Source organism: Mercenaria mercenaria, chromosome 12, assembly GCF_021730395.1.
Source record: "Mercenaria mercenaria strain notata chromosome 12, MADL_Memer_1, whole genome shotgun sequence".
NCBI lineage: Eukaryota > Metazoa > Mollusca > Bivalvia > Venerida > Veneridae > Mercenaria > Mercenaria mercenaria.
In genome coordinates, this window is record NC_069372.1 from 52,603,224 (window position 1) to 52,625,269 (window position 22,046).

A 22,046-nucleotide genomic window follows, 5' to 3' on the forward strand; every position below is an offset into this window, starting at 1 on the left:
GGTAGGTAATTGATCTAGAAAAAGGATAAATAAGTTTCAAATCAATATGCCTTTTAGTAATAGCTGTATGTACTTGCACGCAAAACCTTAACCAGGATTTTCTAAGTCCAAAAGGGGGCATAATTTGGCCAAAATACATGTCAGAGTTATGGGACTTGACCCAGTGAGGTAGGTAATTGATCTAGAAAAAGAAAAAAATAAGTTTCAAATCTATATGCCTTTTAGTAATAGCTGTATGTACTTGCACGCAAAACTTTAACCAAAATTTTCTAAGTACAAAAGGGGGCATAATTTGGCCAAAATGAAGGTCAGAGTTATGGGACTTGGTGCTATCAACTAGTTTTATAACCCCAAAGACACATGTGAAGTTTCAATTCAATATCTGCATTAGTTTTGGAGATAGTAACTTGCATGTAAAATTTTAACCAGAATTTTCTAAGTCCAAAAGGGGGCATAATTTGCTCAAAATACATGTTAGAGTTATGGAACTTGACCCAGTGAGGTTGGTAATTGACCTAGAAAAAGAATAAATAAGTTTCAAAGCTATATATAATGATAGCTGTATGTACTTGCATGCAAAAACTTAACCAAGGTGTGACGCCGACGCCAGGGTGAGTAGAATAGCTAGACTATTCTTCGAATAGTCGAGCTAAAAACAGTCACATATCATTTCACATATTGTTATACCTTGCTCCAGATAATACTTGTAAAATTCAAATAGATATGAAATTATCAAAATGCCAATTACTATTGCGTCACTTTCATTCTATTATAAACATTTTCTTATTTCAGGTTTTTTGTAAAGAGTATGGAAAAAAATCTGTTCTTCTTTCTGAATGACAAGATATAAAGCATAACAAAGATCTGCATCATCTTCAACAATGTCTGGTATGGAGAATACAGAACTATGTCTCAAAAGGCCCCTAGTGAAAAGATTTTTGGAAGCCCCGAGGCAAACATTTCTAAATTCATTCAGTGTAAAGAAAACTTGTACAAAATCCAGGAACACATGAAAATGACTACCACATATTGACTGCTATGGTAGCCTATTCAATGAGCGCATGCTTGAGTGCAGAAGGCCATGAGTTCATTCTCAGGCCATGTCATACCAAAAAAGAGTAAATTGGTGCCAGTAGCTTTTATGCTTGGTTTTCAGTACTAAAATGGAATCTGGCTTATCTTCTCTAATACCCTGCGTGAATGAGGTGTAGACAGTGTTTTATATAAGCTGCAAAACTTCCAATTAATATGAACTAAAAGCCAGATACAACTGAAACAAAAATGGTATGTGATTCAAAAATACCTCATAATAGATACTAGTACCAGACATGTTATTTTTACCTTCATCCAAGCTTCCATCTCTTCCTGTGTGTCAGCTGACAGAATGTATGTGCGTGTGTTTGACCCTGGGAAATTTATCATAAACGTATAACCATCTTCGTGGTCAGACAACTCCACCATACAACCTTCAAGAACTATCATACCTACAATTAAGGAACAATTACGTCACATATTTAACATCTAAATTTCTGTAAGATTTCACCAATTCATATTATCCCGAGAGAAAAGAAAGGATTTATACGGAATCAAAATGTTGTGGAAAGAAGCATGCAATGCAGTTACGTAAAGAAAAGACCACGTAGTTCTTCACGGACGAATTACTATATGTATAATGCAGATAGCCCCCTGCCCCCCATGGCATACCAGTATTTCTGTTGGCACTGACTTAATTTACTTGTATCTCGCTTGTACTTGCTCCAGACTAGTGCCTGCTTTGTCTGCATTTAGTAAAATAATGCATTAAGGGACTAGCATTTTACTTCATTAGCCAGGGACCTAATTTCATGTTTCCTGAGACCACAACAGGGCCCCATTCATCCCCTACCCCCAACCCATCACTGCCGGAAAAAACACTTGTTCCCCCTACCGGTAGTTATTCTTGTCCTTTCACTTGACTCCTCAGCACTCTATCCACACCAGAGAGTGCCCCGGCCACATTCCTCCACAAACAAGAGGACCATGATGGTCCTGAATCGCTCACCTATCCCCACATGACCCAGTGTTGAACTGAGTATGACGTCGTTATTTCTATTATTTGACATAGTGATCTAGTTTTTGAGCACATGTGACCTAGATATCATCAAGATAAAAAATTCTGACCAATTTTCATGAAGATCCATTGAAAAATATGACCTCTAGAGAGGTCACAAGGTTTTTCTATTATTTGATCTAATGACCTAGTTTTTGAAGGCACTAGACCCACTTTTAAACTTGACCTAGATATCATCAAGGTGAACATTCTCACCAATTTTCATGAAGATCTCGTGAAAAATATAGCCTCTAGAGAGGTCACAAGGTTTTTCTATTTTTCAACCTACTGACCTAGTTTTTGACTGCACATGACCCAGTTACGAACTTGACCTAGACATCAACAAGCTGAACATTCTCATTAATTTTCATGAAGATCCATTGAGAAATATGGCCTCTAGAGACATCACAAGGTTTTTCTATTTTTAGACCTACTGACCTAGTTTTTGACCGCACGTGATCCAGTTTCAAGCTTGACCTAGATATTATCAAGGTGAACATTCTGACCAATTTTCATGAAGATCTCTTGAAAAATATGGCCTCTAAAGAGGTCACAAGGTTTTTCTATTTTTAGATCTACTGACCTAGTTACTGATCGCACGTGACCCAGTTTCGAACCTGACCTAGATATCATCAAGGTGAACATTCTGACCAATTTTCATAAAGATCCCATGAAAAATATGGCCTCTATAGAGGTCACAAATTTTTTTTCTATTTTCAGACCTACTGACCTAGTTCTTGGCCGCACATGACCCAGTTTCAAACCTGATCTAGATATCATCAAGGTGAACATTCTGACCAATATTTATGAAGATCCATTGAGAAATATGGCCTCTAGAGAGGTCACAAGGTTTTTCTATTTTTAGACCTACTGACTTAGTTTTTGACCCCACGTGACCCAGTTTCGAACTAGACCTAGATATCATCAAGGTGAACATTCTGACCAATATTCATGAAGATCTCATGAAAAATATGGCCTCTAGAGAGGTCACAACGTTTTTCTAATTTTAGATCTACTGACCTAGTTTTTGATCGCACGTGACCCAGTTTCGAACTTGACCTAGATATCATCAAAATGAACATTCTGACTAATTTTCATGAAGATCCATTGAGAAATATGGCCTCTAGAGAGGTCATAAGGTTTTTCTATTTTTAGACCTACTGACCTAGTTTTTGACCCCACGTGACCCAGTTTCGAACTTGACCTAGATATCATCAAGGTGAACATTCTGACTAATTTTCATGAAAATCTCATGAAAAATATGGCCTCTAGAGAGGTCACAAGGTTTTTCTATTTTTAGATCTACTGACCTAGTTTTTGACCGCACGTGACCCAGTTTCGAACTTGACCTAGATATCATCAAGATGAACATACTGATCAACTTTCATAAAGATCCCATGAAAAATGTTACCTCTAGAGTGGTCACAAGCAAAAGTTTACACACGGACGGACGCACGTACACACGGACGACGGACACCAGACGATCACAAAAGCCCACCTTGTCACTTTGTGACAGGTGAGCTAAAAAGGAGGGCACTGAATGTCACTTTCTCAGCAATATATGTCCTTAAATCAGTATGAAAAATTATGCAAAGTGACTGAATTGAACCTCTTATTTGTATTAACCATTTGACAAAGAAACAATATTTACCTAAAGGATCTTTATCTGTTCTTTTCTCATAATAAAAGAACAGGTTTCCTTTCAGGATGAACCATCTTTTCTGGTACCCTCTGTTGAAGTCTCCCCGCTTGTGCAGATACCCCTCCTTGTCCGGCGGTGCACCGGAACATGCGTACCTCGATAAACTTTTCTCATTGATCTTCATTGTTACAAATTCCGTAAAATGACATCACTTTACTAACTGTTTAGCATTTATAGAATGTTTGCCAGACAAAAATTTGAATTCACATCATCTTTGTTCAGTGCTTTTAAACTTTGTGGAGTCCTCACTGGAACAACACCATTTACTATTATTCTAACTTCACATCTCATGGATTTTTTTTTAGAAATTACATTGCCACAGTTTACTTCTAATGTTTGTGAATAATAGGCCTTTCAAAAGTTGTTCAGCAACCACTGCAAAATAACCATAACAGTCAATTAGAAATACACCAGTAGAAGCCTACTTCATGACAGCTACTGCAAACTGGATGAAGGGATGTACAAAATATTTTTTCCACAAAACAATTTAAACAGTTATATAGTCATATAAGCAATTCAGTTCTTTTTATTTATTTTGTTTAACATCACAACGACACAGTTATAGGTTGTATGGCGACTTTCCAGCTTTTGATCATGGCTGAAGACCTCAGTTGCTCCCTGGGTATTATTTCATCATAGACAGGCACCTGGGTATAACCAACAACCTTCAATAAGTCAGCTGGTCAGATTACCTCACAGGAAGAATTCTATCCCTAAGTGATGCTCGAACCCACATTGGTGAGGACGCTGCAAGTGATTTGAAGTCAGCAACCTTAACCACTCTGCCACGGAGGTCCCAATTCAGATCTAACTGATCAAAACTTCTAAATACAAATGTAGATAAAACATCCACACCTAAAATGATGAATATGAAACCATTAAAACCTTTTGACCTACCTATTTAATAGATAATGTGATGATCTTTAAGAAATAACTTCAAGTAATTCAACAAAAACATTTGAACCTAACAATCACTGACTAGATCGACACTTCAAAAATTACACTCAATTATACATGTATGTAAACCACAGCTGAATGCTTGTGTTCATTACATGTAACAGCTGTGACAAGCTTTTAAGTAGATCTATTTATTTACAAGTATTTATAATAACCAATTATATGTGCATATCCTGAATCATTTTAGCTGTATAAGTACTTAATTTACAAAGAAGGACAAACCAATATAATTCTTGGATTTTCGCATCTTATCAACATTTTGCCAGGAAATTTTTGCCCATTCTTTCTTATTTGCCTATGCGGATAACAACAGTATGGTAGAACCTAATCAAGAAGTCATGAGTTTGATTCATGGATAGAGCAATGATTAATTCTGTTATAATATTCTTTTTCTTCTGGAATAATTAGGAAACTTAAGGAAAGCTTGATAAAACAAAATTATTTGCAGAAATCATTTGGTGAAGTAAGATTTTTTTCTTGAGCAATAACTTGCCAGAATGCCAGTACTTCCTCCAAATTCTTAAAATTTGTTACTTGAAGTAACTTTCATCTAATAAATCATATACTTTATAGCACATAAGCCAATCATGCTCAGATTTACATACGGACTTATTGCTGATCTATGAACTTTGTAATGTTGCTTTAACCCTTATCATGCTGGACAACATTGATTCTGCCATTGCGACCTGTGTAGGTCATGATCAGCCTGCACATCTGTGCAGTCTGATGAAGATCTGCACTGTTCGCCATTCAGTCAGTATCTTTTTGGTATGCTTAATGGTACTGTCCAAATTGGAAGATGGACAAGTTGAAGTTCATTACAGAAATTTAGCAAAATAAGGGTTAAGTGTACTCTTGCATTATTATACCAGTTGCTTATCATACCTTAATGATTCATTTTGAGAAGTAAAGTAGGCAGTTTTCAAACACTTGTGGAATCACCAATATTCATGGGGGACTATTTTTTCAGTGATTTCCTGAGTCGGTCAATCCACAAAATTAAATCCCAATGAATAAGTAAAATTCCCTTTCATTTCAGCTTCACAAGTTGAAATCCATGAAGTCCCCATAAAAAATCTATTCTCATAAAAAAAAATTCATGCAATTCCACAGTATCTCAGTAAGATGAACAAGTTACGAGAGATTTAGTATCCTTTATCAACATATTTGCTCATTGGACACTCCTCTTGACAGTACTATCTCATGGAGATACTTCCTTAACCCTTAGCCTGCTAAATTTCTAAAATGGACTGGTCCATCATTCAATTTGTGCAATATTATTTATTATTCAAAGGGGTGTTCACTGAAAATTTACTGACTGAACAGCGAACAGTGCAGGCCATGATCCGCCTGCACAGATGTGCAGGCTGATCTTGGTCTGCACTGGTCGCAAAGGCAGAATCACTTGCTGTCAGCAGGCTAAAGATTAATTACTGAATTTTAAATTAATCTTATAGTTAAGAGGTTTAGATCAGATGCTTGTTACAACAAGGTATGTCATGCTGAAGCCAGTATTGTGGAATCAGGCTCGTAGGTCCATGGTTTGGACAATAACACCTATTTCATTGAGGTATGAATGCATGGATTTCAACTTCTGAATATAAATCAGATGGGCATCTTACCAACAGTCTCACTGAAATCCAGTTGTATCCACATTTTACTTACCTTTTAATAATCCCACTGGAAGTCCACATGTGCATATAAACCTCTGTCGAAGATGATATGAGAGAACTCTTTCAATCTGAATTTCTGGAAAAGAAGATAAAACTTAACACCAGCTGCCTTCAACTGTTGATACCTGGACACAAAGTAATGACTAGTATCTGCTTGTATATGTGTCTTCTTCTTTTCTTCCTTGTATTAATGTAAAACTAATCTTAAGTTTATCTAACAATAGGCATATAATCTGAATATAAAACTGGACAGTATCTCGCCAATGCTGACAAAGAAATTTCTTCCTTTTACATTGTTTGCAGTTTGAATGAGTGTACATTTCTATTTACTGATTATCCTAGAAGTTTGACAAACTTCATTACTTGAACAATTTTAAACCAGCAAATATTACATAATTTCAGCTCAACTGCTCATTCCACAGTTTATTTCCTTGAAATAAAAAGGAACAAACACCACTGATGCACAAAAATGACCTCAGGTGGATCTGAACCAGTAACTTCAGGGGCGGAGTGCCTGACACTGCCATCCTTTCTCTTGTCAGTCTAATGGTTGAGAAGTTTTAAGTAGACATCTGTTTCTATATTTTGTTGTGTTTTTGGTCATATGTACACAATTCATATCTTACTTTTAATGGTAGAGGACACCAATGCCTATCCATACACTATTTCACACATGGGTAGAAGCACGGACCTTTTGAAAGTCATTAAGATGGCTTCCATACATGATGATTTGAGCAGGCCTCGACACTAAGAGGCAAGGAGGTAGTGACCCTTACCTCATTGCCATGGAGACTCAACAGAGGACAATGTGCAAGTGTGTATTTGGGTTAAACCTGCTTCAGTGATGAAAAAAAAGTGTCTACTTGTATCAGTGACAAAAACACCCCTGTTTATATTTCTGCCTCACTGAGAATATCGTGATTAGACACATGACATTATACCCCATCCAGTCTCATTATACTGATACCCAGGTCACTAGGTCAAAATCAAGGTCAACATATGTCAAGGTTCATCTTGCCACTCAAAACTATACATGTGGTCCAATTTTGAATGTTGTAGGTTATTGACAAGAAGATTTTAAAAGCTTTTCCCTATATAAGTCTATATGAACCATGTGACCCCCGGGGTGGAGCAATATTTGACCCTAGGGGGATAGTTTGAACAAACTTGGTAGAGAACCACTAGATGATGCTACATTACAAATATCAAAGCCCTAGGCTTTGTGGTTTGAACAAGAAGATTTTCAAAGTTTTTCCCTATATAAGTTATATAAGTCTATGTAAACCATGTGACCCCCAGGGTGGGGCCATATTTGACCCTAGGGGAATAATTTGAACAATCTTAGTAGAAGACCACCAGTTGATGTCACATACAAAATATCAAAGTCCTTAGGCCCTGTGGTTTTGGACAAGAGGTTTTTCAAAGTTTTTCCCTATATAAGTTCAATAAACCATGTGACCCCCGGGGTGGGGCCATATTTGACCCCAGGGAAATAATTTGAATCACCTTGGTAGAGGACCACTAGATGATGCTACATACCAAATATCAAAGCCCTAGGCTCTATGGTTTTGGACAAGAAGATTTTCAAAGTTTTTCCCTATATAAATCTATGTAAATTATAAAAATAAACAAAGGGCCATAAATCACTCAAAAATTGTTGAACCAGTCTGATTTTCAGGGGGACACAACTAGGGTACCAATACATCATTCTGACAAAGTTTGGTCAAAATTTCCCAGTAGTTTCTGAGGAGATGCGATAACGAGAAATTGTTAACAGACAGAAGGATGGACGGACGACGGACCACGGATGCAGAGCGATTTGAATAGCCCACCATCTGATGATGGTGGGCTAATAAATGTCCATAACTAAACCCTCTGGACACTGATCCAAAAAAACAATTGAGATCTTCCTTAAATGGTATTTAGCTTTTGAATAATGTTTGAAAGCTTTCGGTATAATACTTTGTTGAAGGGCTGTCTAATGGCAGCTTGCTTGACTATTTAAAGCCCTTCCCCCTACATACAAAAGCTTTGAGACAAATCTGAAAACATTTAGTTTCTAAGAAACATGCTTACTTTCAAAATTTACAAAATTTCTATGTAAAAAAGGGGCATGATTTTAACAAAATAAAAGCTTGAATTATGTAAGGTCATATCAAACAAACTAAACTAACTAGTTTATTGTGTTTAAGGCCTCCAGCCCATACACATTTACTATACAATTATAAATACGCACATGAGATAAAGCAAATTAATAAGGACTAGTAAAGTACCATTTAGCAAAATGTATATCTACCGTATTTTGGGGTGTATTGGTCGCGGTATCATTACCTAACATTTGTGTTATGTTTGAAAGCATTTGGCCTAGTGTTTTTTGAGACACCTGCTTACATGTAACTGCAAAACTTTAAACAAAAATTGTAATGTTGAAAAGGGGCATAATTTTGACAAAATACAAGCTAGATCTATGTAACTAGTCCTGTGAAGTCCTCTCCTCATGATGTCAAATACATGTGTGAAGTTCGAAAGCATTTAGCCCAGTAGTTGAAGAGACACCTGCTTACATATGCAAAACTTTAACAAAATTTTAAAGTTAAAAAGGCACAAACTTTTGACGAAAGTTACAAAATGTAAGTTAGGTAACGTATCCTGTGAGCTCATCTCATGATGCCAAATATGTGTGTGGAGTTGATAGCATTTGGTTAAGTAGTTTTAGAGAAACTTGCTAATATGCGGAACTTCCCTGATGCTGATGTGGAAACCAATGCAAGGGTGACAACATAATCTCTACAATTTGAAAAATTTCAAACAGACAACCTATTACTATACCAGATCACTCTCCAAGATCTCAACATACAAACCCTGAAACTTTAAATGGTGTTCTGAAACTTCTGAATAACTTAACAATTGGCAAAGCTGCTTGCCTTGACAAAATGCCTACCAGATTATTGAAACATAACTCTGAAGAACTCATCCCTTGCCTTGCATCTTTTTTCCAGCTTGAAACCAGTTCTTCTCACTCCAATCTTCAAGAAAGGAAACCAATCAGTAACTGCAAACTACTGCCATATTTTCTTGATGTCATCCTCGGCTGCCTACTTCACAATAAAATCATAACCCGCTTGGAATGCTACAACTTATTATTGCATAAACAGTATGGTTTCAGGAAATGTTGAACTTGATCATGTGAAACACAACTCATCCTAATAATCATTTACTAAGTCAGAAGTCTTCACAAAATCCAACTAATAGCTACAGCTCTACTGGATTTTTCAAGTCTTTTGACAAAACAAAATTCCCCACTGGCACTTCCTTTAGAATCTCAACAATAATTGAGGAAATGCCCTGAACTTTCTCTCAAATTGCACAAAGCAGGTTGTCCTTGAAAATACCACATCCGAACCCAAAGCCAAAAAGACATTATTATGTCTATATTCCACTCAAAACACCTCTTCCATCTGACCTGTTCTCTACATCAAGTCAACTGAACCAAACAACTGGAGAAAGTTATTGTCAAGAATAATTATTCCCATCCAGTTGCAGACTTGTCTTGATAGTGCTGTGTTCGACTGAAAGGCAGTATCAGTAGTGCACAGTGTAGTCTGCTGAAACATTTGGTGGCACTAGAATTTGTTGAAGTGAAGATTTCCTTGAAAAGATTTTTGTATTACGATTTTGGCATGCACTTTTCAGATACCAGATTAACATTCATTTATTTTTGTCAACTGAATTTGGGATTTTTTGCCTTCAATTTTGGGACAAGTAGGACAGTTCCTATAATTATCTACTGACCAAGCTTCAAACACCTCAGGGCAGTCAGGCTTAGGTTTTACTTTTAGTCAACTAATTTGACTTGATCCTAGGAAATATTGAGACATTTTTTTTTCAAATGGGCAGTGTCTCCACTCAAAAGACCAAAATAGCGGAGGAAATTTCCAATGAAATTGTCATCGTTGCCGATTTGGGTTTAAATGCTGATTTTGTTGCAAATACCGGTAGGAGATAAATTCAAATAAAACTTACAAGTATCAAACGGGGTTTCAATTTCTCCTTGATTTGTAAACGTAAAAAAAATATCAAATAGTTTTCAAAATTACGAATTTTCTGGTGATTGAATTACCTACATGTATGTACTTTACACGATTAATATTTACTGCGTCTACATGGCAGTATGTGCAAGCGATAAAACTGGGCCAATAACTTTACATGACTGTATATAACCTTACATGACTGTGTACTGTGACTTATCCTCAATTATTTTGGTCCTTTGAACATTTTAGGATTAGTTTAAACAATATTTTTATTTTTGAAGCAACATACACATAACATGTACAACAAATTTTTACAGGTCAAATACATGGATTGGAAAACAAGCTGATAGCTTATGTAAATTCCTTTCCTTTTGATGGTTAGACTGACCATCACAAATATAAAACAAGGAAGTGGCTATTATTACGGCTCATAGGCTATTCTTTAATACGGCTCTCCCGTAAGAATAGTGAAAAGCCCGCCGGTTGCTATTCCTACGGCTGTTCGTATTAAAATACATTGTACTGAAGTCATTCAGGCCATCCTTAAAAAATTGTTTGTTTGCGGTAACGCGACCGACTCACGAAAATCGCCGCGACTCAAACAATTTTTTAACCAAAAACTCGGAATTTTTTTTTTTTTTCGGTGCCATGTTTTTATTCTTTCCTGTTTCGTTATTTCTTTTGGGTAACTATTTGTATTTGTATAAGTTTTCCTAGACAGTGTTCGTTGAGGTTCAACTACATGAATGATCGATATGACCGATAAGAAACAAAATGTGTGAATGTTACGCTTTCTGTATACCGCTAATTAACAAGTGACACAAATACGATAATAGGCTGCTCTTCTATGCATTGTTTATCAATTAACTTTAACACATTGATCAATAAATACCTTTGGCAATGACGGACATTATTGTATCAAATACAAACCGCGAGAAGCCCACGTGTCAGTCGGCGCGTGGCATGATTGACATCTGCCAGAAGCTGATTAATATACCAAGCTCCGCCTACTGCCATACTTCCGCTTATTGCGGCGAACAATATTCGAATTCACCGGGATTTTGATTGACAAGGGGCAGTTCTTTCGAACTCGAGACGCATAAAAGGAAATTTCCTCGGGTCAAGCCGACGCGCATTGAATAGGCAGGTTCTACCAAAATTTACGTGCTCTTAAGATTAATATTAAGATAAAGGAATTAATAGGAAATTTTAAAGAATAGGTTTTAAATGCTAAATTCATATATCAAAGTGTTAAGATTAAGGAGATAGGAATATTATTAATTAATTTAAAATCTAAGGAATCAAGGTGCTTTGGAAGTATATAATTAATAATTTATCACAGTTAAGGACTTAAGATTACAAGGTTAAAAATCAGTCAGTGCAAGAAAACAGGAAAAGGTCACAAGACAAGACAAGAAGTAAGAAAAGGTCAAGGTAAATTATAGAATTAGCTACTAACACAAGATCAGTCTATACATAGACAGACATTTATAGTCTACCTTTCAATACTTTTAGATTATAAAAACTGTTCGGAATTGTCGGCACGCGCACCTGCTTCACTGTGATTGGCTGGAGGTTTTGTTTATAAAATAAGTAGGTCAATCCGATTTCGGCTGAAAACAGGACCGATACAATTAATTATACAATTGACAGGTGCGCGACAATCAGTTCATAGGGAAATAGACTGTTCTTATATTAATTTAACAAATACATTAGCAAAACATCATTGTTCATTAAATTATTATTTAAGAATTAAGAATATATATCGGTAACCTTGTTCTAAAAGTGTCAAAAATGAAACCACCGGTAACAAGCACACCAGTACCTCCTCCTAGAAGGAAACAAAAACTTAAGGGAAACAAAACATCGCCATTAGCAGAACAGAGCCATTTCCTCGCAGAGGAAATATCTCTCGATCAAAGCGAAGAAATATCAATAATCTCAGTAGCTAAAACCCCAGTAGTCAGGAGTCCCAAAACATTGGTCAATGTATCCTCCAGTGAGGATGAAACGTCCGAGACCCGATACACCGGCACGGTGAATGAGTCCGTACTGTTGGATGGGAGTGCCCCGGAAGTATGGTGGAGACCGAATACAGGGCCGGAAGTACCGGAAGAGCCGGGAAATTGGAACACGGTCCATAAAAAGGGAATGAACCGAAGCTCTCCCAAAAAACAAAAGGTAGTACCGGGTAGCCCGGGAAATCATGAAAAGAGCATGCCAGGGGTAATATGGATCACCCTCATTATAAGTACATTTGGGGGAGGGATGTCCAAAAATAAACTACAGGAGATAGGGAAAGCCTTCATTAGACACCTGGGGGACTCATTCTGCTCCAATCTAAGGGAGGATAAAGGCTCCATCTATGTGAATGTTCCCTCATATAAGAAGGTAGAAGCGTTAAATTTTGAACATGGAAATACTAATTTAAGAATAAGAGAAAGAGCCCCCGCTAAGTCAAAAATAGGGAATAATGCAAGGGGTTGGGCATATATTCCGAATGAATTGAATTATAATGATTTCAGAACCAAATTAATGGAGAATAACAATATTAAAGATGTCACAAGGAGGTACAAAAATCAAAACCAGGTAACCATAACATTTCACTCTGAGGAGGCCCCAACATCACTCAAACTACAGGAACAAAATTATCACATAAACCCTTGCTACTTAAGCTCAATTAGGTGTAATAACTGCCAGATGCATGGACATATAGAAAATAGATGTAAAAATAAATCAAGGTGTGTTAAATGCGCAGAAAACCACGAATTTAAAGCATGCAAAAGCAACATCGTCAGGTGCGCAAACTGCACAGAGCCTCATTGGGCAAGCAGCAAAATATGTCCGGTGTATCTCAATTATGAATTTAAACTTAGCAAGGCAAACAAAAAAATCGAAACAGATTATGAAACTAAATGCCGCAATGAAAACATTATTACACCTATCAGAATAGCTAATGACAACCTTGGAGAAATAATATCAGAATTGGCACCAAAACTAGCAAATAAGTCTGAAAATGAAATCAAACAGATTCTCAGTAATAGACTAGTTCCATCAAGGGGTAACAAAAAGGCACCCGTTAAAACACAACAACACAGACAGACCACTAGTCAGCCTAACATTGATAATGTTGGTTCTACCAACCCGCCCGTTGGTGTCGCAGCCAAAACGGCACTTAACAATGATTATACGGAGCCAACACCAGAAATAACTAACACAAATCAACAAGATAAACATACACCCACAACACTCACAAGCTCACAAAACCACATTAACACAGTCCGTAATCTCCCCATCAGGAGAAAACAACATCACATAGGACTACCATTAGTCCCACCGTACGGATTTAGGCCAGTTATTGATACAAATGGATACAGAACTTTAATTCCGGATCCGTTCATGGTAGCTGAAAAACGCTACTGGTCTAGTCATGAAGAAAGATGTTAAGTTCTAAGGACAACATAAAAACAAATAATAATGTGAACACTTTGATAAATTATAACTAATGGCGGTAAATGATGTTGAGGCAAATAAACAAATAGACATAAGTAACAGATCTCGCCTCAGCATCATGTCTTGGAATATCAGGGGTATGAAAACTGACCACTCTGTGAAATGCAACCAATTACAAAATTATTTAGACTCTTTAGAAAAGCCGATAGATGTGTTATGTATCCAGGAAACAAAACTAAAAACAAAAAGTAAGCCTTTCAACTTTAAGGGGTACCAGAAACCAATCAGTAAATTACGCCCGGGCGCAGAAGACTCAGCAGCAGGAGGTCTGTGCATTTATGTGAAAAATGGAATCTCGTTTAAAGAAAAATCTATAAGATATAGCGCATCAGCAGAAACATTAGCAATCACTATTATCGGCAAAAATGAAAAATACCATATTTACAACTATTACGCCAAAAACAATGAAAGTAACAACTACACCGATATGTCAAATCTATTTACTAATCTAGATGAAAATACGATAATAATGGGAGATTTTAACTTAAAACACACTTGCTGGAATCCAGAAGGTGATTATAGAAGTGATGCTGAGGCGGATGATCTATTAGATTTCATGAATGATAATGATCTAAACTTTCTAAATGATGGACAAATAACAAGAATATCAGAAAGTGCAAATCAACTAGATTCAGCACTAGATTTATCAATAATTTCAGCGCATTTGCACCATAAATCTGAATTTTTAGTGGTCGATAATACATTGGGCAGTGACCATCTACCAATAATTACAGAAATAAAAGCTAAAATACAACCGGAAAATATAATAATACTTGAAAAATGGTTAGTAGATAAGGCGAGGGACAACCAGTGGTCGGAATTCAGGCATCTCTGCTTACAAGACTTAAGCTATAACATTCTAGACATTCCCATAGATGATAATTTTAATGAATTTTTAACTAAACTACAACAGATCTTAGGCAAAACTATCCCCAAATCTAAAACTAAAACGCTCAAGACCAAAATACCGAAAACTTGGTGGAACCCCGACTGCACGCAGGCAATTAAACATAGGGAAAAATGCAGGCGGAACTATAAATCAGACAAAACCCCCCTTAAATATGAATTATGGAGGACAGCCCGACGTGAAGCCAAGAATACTATTAAAATAGCCAAACGAGAGTCTTGGGAAGAATTCTGTAGTAAAATTACCCACAGAACTAATTCAAAAGAACTATGGGATTTTATTAGAAAAATCAAAGGTAGCGAACCAAAATCATGCCCTGCTTTCATGATCAATAACACGGTTATAACTGACCCAAAAGAAAAAGCAGAAGCCCTAGTCAATCAATATGCTAAGGCCAGTAGTAACGAAGGATACAGTCAAACCTTCATTAATAGAAAACAAGCTGAAGATAAGGTCATCTATAAACTTATAGAGAAAGAACCACAATTTACAGAGATACACTATAATGCTGATTTCACGTTATTTGAACTAGAAAAAGCACTAGCTAACTGTAAATCCGGGGCCCCGGGGGAAGACCTTATTCACTATAAAATACTTAAAAATCTCCCAACGGAATCAAAGGTGACACTGCTACAACTATTTAACCAATCGTGGAAAGAGGGTAAAACACCCAGTAGTTGGAGCGAAGCAATCATTATACCTCTTCTTAAGCCTAACAAGGATAAAAATGACCCGGCTTCGTACAGACCCATATCACTTACGTCAACTTTTACCAAACTAATGCAAAAAATGATAAAACCACGTCTGTGTTCCTACTTAGAAAAAGAAAACATTCTTTCCCCCTACCAATCTGGTTGCAGGGCCAATCACTCATGTGAAGATAACTTGACCAGACTAGAAGCAGACTGCAAGCGGGCCCAAATACAAGGCAAATATTTATTAGCAGTGTTCCTCGATCTAAGTAACGCATTCGATAAATTATGGAATGGAGGGGCTCTCTCATATCTCAAATCAATTAACATAAGGGGTAGAATGCTTAGATGGATTAAGGACTTCCTACAAAACAGACTAATAAAAGTCAAATTTAATGGTACATTTTCAGAAATAGTAGAAACGCTTAACGGCTGTCCTCAGGGTAGCGTATTAAGTCCCATAATTTTCAGTCTATTGATGAACACATTTGATGATTGCATTAAGAAACTCAATTCCACACATAGCACTAATCATGCTAATATCTCTCAGTTCGTAGATGATTCCGCCACTTGGGTAATCTCGGGAACAGCTAAAGAAGCAGTTAATAAAACACAATTGGTTCTTGATGCAATCAGTGAATGGAGCAAAGAGTGGGGATTTATAGTCAATCCGCAAAAAACACAGGTTCTATTAGTACACAAACAAAGATCTAGAGTAATACCTGAAAACAATGCAGCTTTTCCAAAACTTACGTTTAACAACCATCAGCTTCAGTATAAACCAACAGCCAAATTTCTGGGCATGATTTTTGATAAATTCTTGACATGGGAGGTTCATATTTCAGATTTAATTGCACGCTGTCAAAGGGACCTAAATGTAATGAGAGCTATAAAAGGTAAAAATTGGGGCACAGACAAATCTTGTTTAAAAAAAATCTACCAAGCCCTTATCCTTAGCAAAATCAATTATGGCAGTATCATATACAATTCAGCATCTGACACCAGGTTAAAAAAACTACAGACCATACAAAACACAGCCCTAAGGCTTATCACAGGATGTTATAAAGGCACACCATCATTACCACTACATGTAGAAACAGCGGTATTACCACTAAATCTACAACGGGAAAAAAGCATGTTAAAGTATTGGGTCCGGTCATCAAGACAAAAAACCAGGTTACCAATCAATAATGATACGGTTGAAGACCCAGCCTATGAACACCGAACACATAAAATACCCAAGTTCAAATTACCATACGCACAACTAATATTAAGGTTAAAAAACGAATACAATTTGAACAATATTCAAATTGAACAACCCTACTACGACACACTACAAAAGGTCACACCCATCCCAATAGATATCAGTCTTACAAAGAAAATTAGTAAAACTGACGACAGGCAAGACAGTCTTATAACAGCGAACTTGCACATTTTACAGCATTACTATGATTGCACGCAGTTCTATACTGATGGCAGTAAAGATCCGCAAAAAAAGATCACTGGTCTGGGTATGGTCGCATATCAGAGCAGAGGTCAAAATGCAATACTTCATGAGTATAAACTCAAAACAGATGGTCACCTGTCCATATATACTTGTGAATTAACGGCCATTAGAATCTCCCTCGAAATCATATTACGGCACAAATTGTCTAAAGCTGCAATATTAACGGACAGTCTTAGCTCAATACAATCAATACAATCAGGTCACTCAAAATCGAGACCGGAACTCTTAGATAAAATTCTTAAAGCCGGTACGAAAATTCAGGAAATGGGAGCTAACATAACAATAGTCTGGGTCCCCAGTCACATAGGAATCCCTGGAAATGAAGCAGCCGATCAATGCGCCAAGGAAGCTAGCCTCAGGGGTATGCCCTATCCAATCAAACTAAGTGTACAGGAAACTAACAGCTTAATAGCTGAAAAGGTCAAAACGAAATTTCATAATCAATGGCAGGAATATTGTAGGGAAAATAATATATGCATCAATAGGAAACCTCCATCTAAACTTCCTATTTACAGTCACATTAGGCAATTTGACGAAATGTACACCAGACTCAAGCTTAGTTCATCACGACTAAAAGGCGAGCTATGGTGGAACATAGACAAAAACTGTGATCAGTGCCTAACACCGGAGACATTCGAACATATAATATTTCGATGTCCCAGATTCAATACCCAGCGGTCTGATCTCGAAAGTGAACTATTAAGGCTAGGTCAAACCAATATTACCTCAAGCACTCTACTAGAACCCCCCACTGATAAAGCAAGTCAGATTAGGACAGCTCTATTTGATTATATTAAACGAATTGGGTACTTAAGTAAAATGTAAACGGAAAATTAAATGTTAGGTTAAAAATATACCAGCTGATGGGGGACGGGGCATAGGGATGGCACTGCGGCGATATCAGATGGAGGAAAAGCTAATCATGGCTATCCCGGACCCTTAAGGACCGGGGTGAATCCTTACGGATGTATTGACTGCTGTGCTGCGCACGGGGGGCGGTTGGGTGGTATAGCCGGGCGGAGGAAAAGCTAATCATGGCTATCCCGAACCCTTAAGGACGGGGTGAATCCTCTAGCCAGGCTGTGCTGTCCGGCTGCCTCTTAGCCCTGATCACCTGTTTGCTGGTATTGACAATTACGTAATTAAACATGCGACTAACTACTTGTACTGGTCGGAGATGCCTGGGTTTCGGATCTTCACTTAATCATGTTCTTTAAACACGTATAATGAGTTAGGAGGGGAGAGATAGCAGACAGAGAAGAAAATAGGTGGGGACCTTCATATAAATGGGAGCAAAGTACACTAAATAGCTTTAAAAAAGGAGTCCCGCACCAAGAAAGTCTCCCAAATACGTTGTAAATAGTATTTATTATTGTTATCATTGTTTTGCTATATAATTTTGTTGTAGATACAAAAAATCACATATAAATAACTCATATGTTGCATATAAATACCGTATGTACGACCTAACAAAGGGAGGTAATTCTCATAGGGACATACCAATAAGGAAATTCGGCAACCAAAATAAACAAACTCAGCACTGAAGGAAAAAAATTGTCCTGACCAAAACCAGAAGTAGAGGGAACAAGAATAAGTAAACATTCCACAAGGTGGAACCATAGAGCAGAATGACAAAAAAAAATCCAAAGCTCTAGATCTCGCATTTACTTGTAATAACAAAAAAACACGCCAAAAAACACTTTATTTTGATCAATTTATCCAAAAAAACAGCCCCCGCATAAAATCAAGTTACTGTGAGGTCCCTTTACTTTTGGCAAACTTTCATATCCCAATATAACCATATTGGTCCAAAGAAAATATTGTTGAAAACTTCATTGGAAAATATTCAATAATGAACTCAGGGCAGTAATTTCAAATTAACGAAATTCTTAAATAAAACAATATATCTGTTCATAGCTATAAAGAGCACCTGACTTATTTCCATCCGGTCCGCGCCCAAAAATTGCAACTTTTCGGATTGACCTACTTCGGTGGTATATAAAGGAGCTTCAGCTCAAAATCGGATTGACCTATATGCAATAACAGCAAAAGCGCGGACTGGATGGAGGTGATGCAGGTGCGAGCACTACTCACTCCTATCTAATGTAACTTAACATCTAATAAAATGTTCTCGATAAACGTCAAGAACCAGGATGGTTAAGTTCCTATCTGCACCTCCCAGTAGGAGGATACCATGTAAGGCAATTAGCACTGGTATACCACGCTATAGGAACAATATACTATCAGGGTAAAGGGCGTCAATAACTCATGATACAAAAATTAACTCCAATCTCAATGTATAGGTCTTATGAGAATTGCCTCCTCAGTTACATATGGATATACAATAATCCAATATAGGAAATACTTAACTTAACATACAACTGCCAAGATGAACAAAACACAAGCAACCGAGTCTCTTGTAGATTGGAATTATAAACATACAATTTTTACTTCTATTTTAAGCATACTTGTCAATCTGCACAAGTATTTTTTAAAATTAGTCTGGAAAACCTTACATTTCGGAATGGGGAAGTGGCCAAAAACAAAGACCACGGAAAATTTCACTTACTGGCAATATGCACATTCAGGCGCAATTGAATGGAAATAAGAATTTTGGGTATAGGATCTATTCTTTCACAGGCGTTCTCAATATCATACGCCCTTTTTTTCCAAACCGAAATAACTACAGTATTGCAAATAATAAAGGGTGGGGTGCATTTAAAAACACAAAAAAAAATATATAAGGGTTGAAAGTTGGGCTTTCATTTAAGACTTGACTTGATTTCTTAAGTTACGGCGCACCTGCACGCACCTGCTTTTCCAGCGACCAATGAAAATCGCACGTCAAGTAAAGTATTCAAAGTAGGTCAGTCTGGTCGCCAAACATATATTACCGAACAGAAAATAAATTGTTCCTGGATTATTTATGTAAAACCATAACAATAATAAGGACTGGTCAGTATGCATCAAACGGAAGGACAGGTCTTATATAAACTGCCAACAGTCTACTATCTATCAACCCCCTCAACCCCACAATTAAGATCCCTACCTATCCCCCTATGAGCCGGATGTTTGATGCATATCATGGATAATATGAGGTATGGACCCCGAAAGCCCGAACAGCTTACCCCCCAAATAATGGCAGTACGATAACCATCCTAGCCGAATATTATCCGACCAAAACCTTACTTTTTTCATAAAGAAACCTCAAAACTAATTAATACCTTACATTTTTTATTATTTCTAAAAGACCATATAAACAATAATAGCTTAAATCGGGTATAAAGACAAAATTTTTCACACCCGAGATATCTCAAAAATGAATATAACGAAGAAAAAAGGGTATCAGTTTAGCTAAATTAGCTTTAAGAATCACTATTTAGTAAGTGATCCCAGTAGAAAAACATACAGACAGTGAATATTTGAAATATTAGTGGAATCAATCAAAAACTAAAAGCAATATGGACTGATAAAATGATACCCAGATTCATTTCCATTGTTTACATTTTCATACCGAACACGGCAGATGAAAGGTGATCTCTGATTGGACGAGAGCTATTGTCTCTTCTGTCGTGATTGGTCAATTTACTATCCGTTTTTCAGATTAAGCTAAAAGCACTAAACAGTAGGATCATACGATACTATGTATTATTGGAATTCTCTTTTCTTTGCTTAATTATGTGTATATTAATAATTGGAAGTAAAAATAATATTGTATGCATGATAAAATATGCATCCAAATACCTTTAATATAATTTTAAGGCTAAATTTTGCACTCATGTGGCAATATGTATAGCAGAAACAGTCTTTGTATTTTCGGATTTCGACGAAAGGCTAATTCTGATTATACCAATTTCAGCTGACCAAACTTTAATTATATCGAGAATAGGCAACCTTATGTCACAGAAATGTATTTCGAACAATGAACATAAGGAAGAAAAGAAGGTATCAGTCTGGCTAAATTAGCCGTAAGAATCACTATTTAGTAAGTGATCCTAGTAGAAAAACACATAGACTATGATTATTTGAATTATCAGTAGAATAAGGCAAAAATAAAACCAATAGTGACCGACAAAATGATACCCAATTTTAGACAATATCAATCTAGTTTCATTGTTTACATTATCATACCGAAAGCGGCATAGGAGAGGAGTATTCTCATTGGATGAGAGCTCTAGAGTCTTATGTCGTGATTGGTAAATTTACTATCCGATTTTAGGCTTAAGCTCAACGCATTAGTGTACTGTACACAGTAGCATCATACTGTATAAAGTATTTTTTAGATTCTCTTTTCCTAGCCTTAATATTAATAATTAGACGTAAAGATAGTACTGTGGGTATGGTCAAGTATGCATCCAACTGAAGGACAGGTCCCACAAAATAGCCAACAGCCTATCATTCCCTTAGCCTATCCTAATATAAATATGAGCTGGATGTGGGATGCATACCAAGGATGATACAAAGCAAGGGCCCAAAGGACTAAAGGCACCCCACCCTCAAATAATGGCAACAACACCCCACCTAGCCTAGTATCATCCGACCAAACACCTATCTTTTGACTACCTAATCATCAAAACCATTTAACAGTAAGAAAACATGCATTTATTTAATAATATGAAAGGTGTAGAAAGTTTTCAAAAACATGAAAATGGAATGTTATGATGCCATACAACAAATATTCACTTTTTACTGTAAGTCTACAAAAGAACGCACCTAACGAAATGAAGAAAATGGCATACCGGTCTGGCATAACCAGACACAGATAATAATACTTAAAGGACTTATTCGATAAGAAAGTCCTCTCACATTGTGAAAAGAAAATATTGATGGAATTGATCAATATACTACAACAAAAAACGCGATCAAAGTAACAAGTATATTTTATCAGATTGTTTACATTTTCAAGCCGAACACGGCAAATAAGAGAAGAGCGCTGATTGGCTTAGAGCTCTTGTCATCTCTGTCGCGATTTGTA

At 36.7% G+C, this 22,046-nt stretch overlaps 1 protein-coding gene across 8 annotated transcripts in view; it reads right to left on the reverse strand.

Annotated features, from left to right (window-relative positions):
- The window catches only part of LOC123535096 (sesquipedalian-1-like), a 46,245-nt gene that overhangs the window by 10,233 nt on the left and 13,966 nt on the right, over positions 1 to 22,046 (reverse strand). For 3 of the 8 annotated variants that reach the window (XM_053520065.1, XM_053520064.1, XM_053520066.1), the window contains exons 2-5: positions 6,414 to 6,497; positions 4,484 to 4,646; positions 3,741 to 4,166; positions 1,342 to 1,484 (exon numbers count right to left, since the gene is read on the reverse strand). In XM_053520065.1, the coding sequence (XP_053376040.1) occupies positions 1,342 to 1,484; positions 3,741 to 3,915 (318 nt within the window). In that variant the 5' untranslated portion in view covers positions 3,916 to 4,166; positions 4,484 to 4,646; positions 6,414 to 6,497. The other 5 variants (XM_053520071.1, XM_053520067.1, XM_053520069.1 and 2 more) reach the window with 3 other exon arrangements.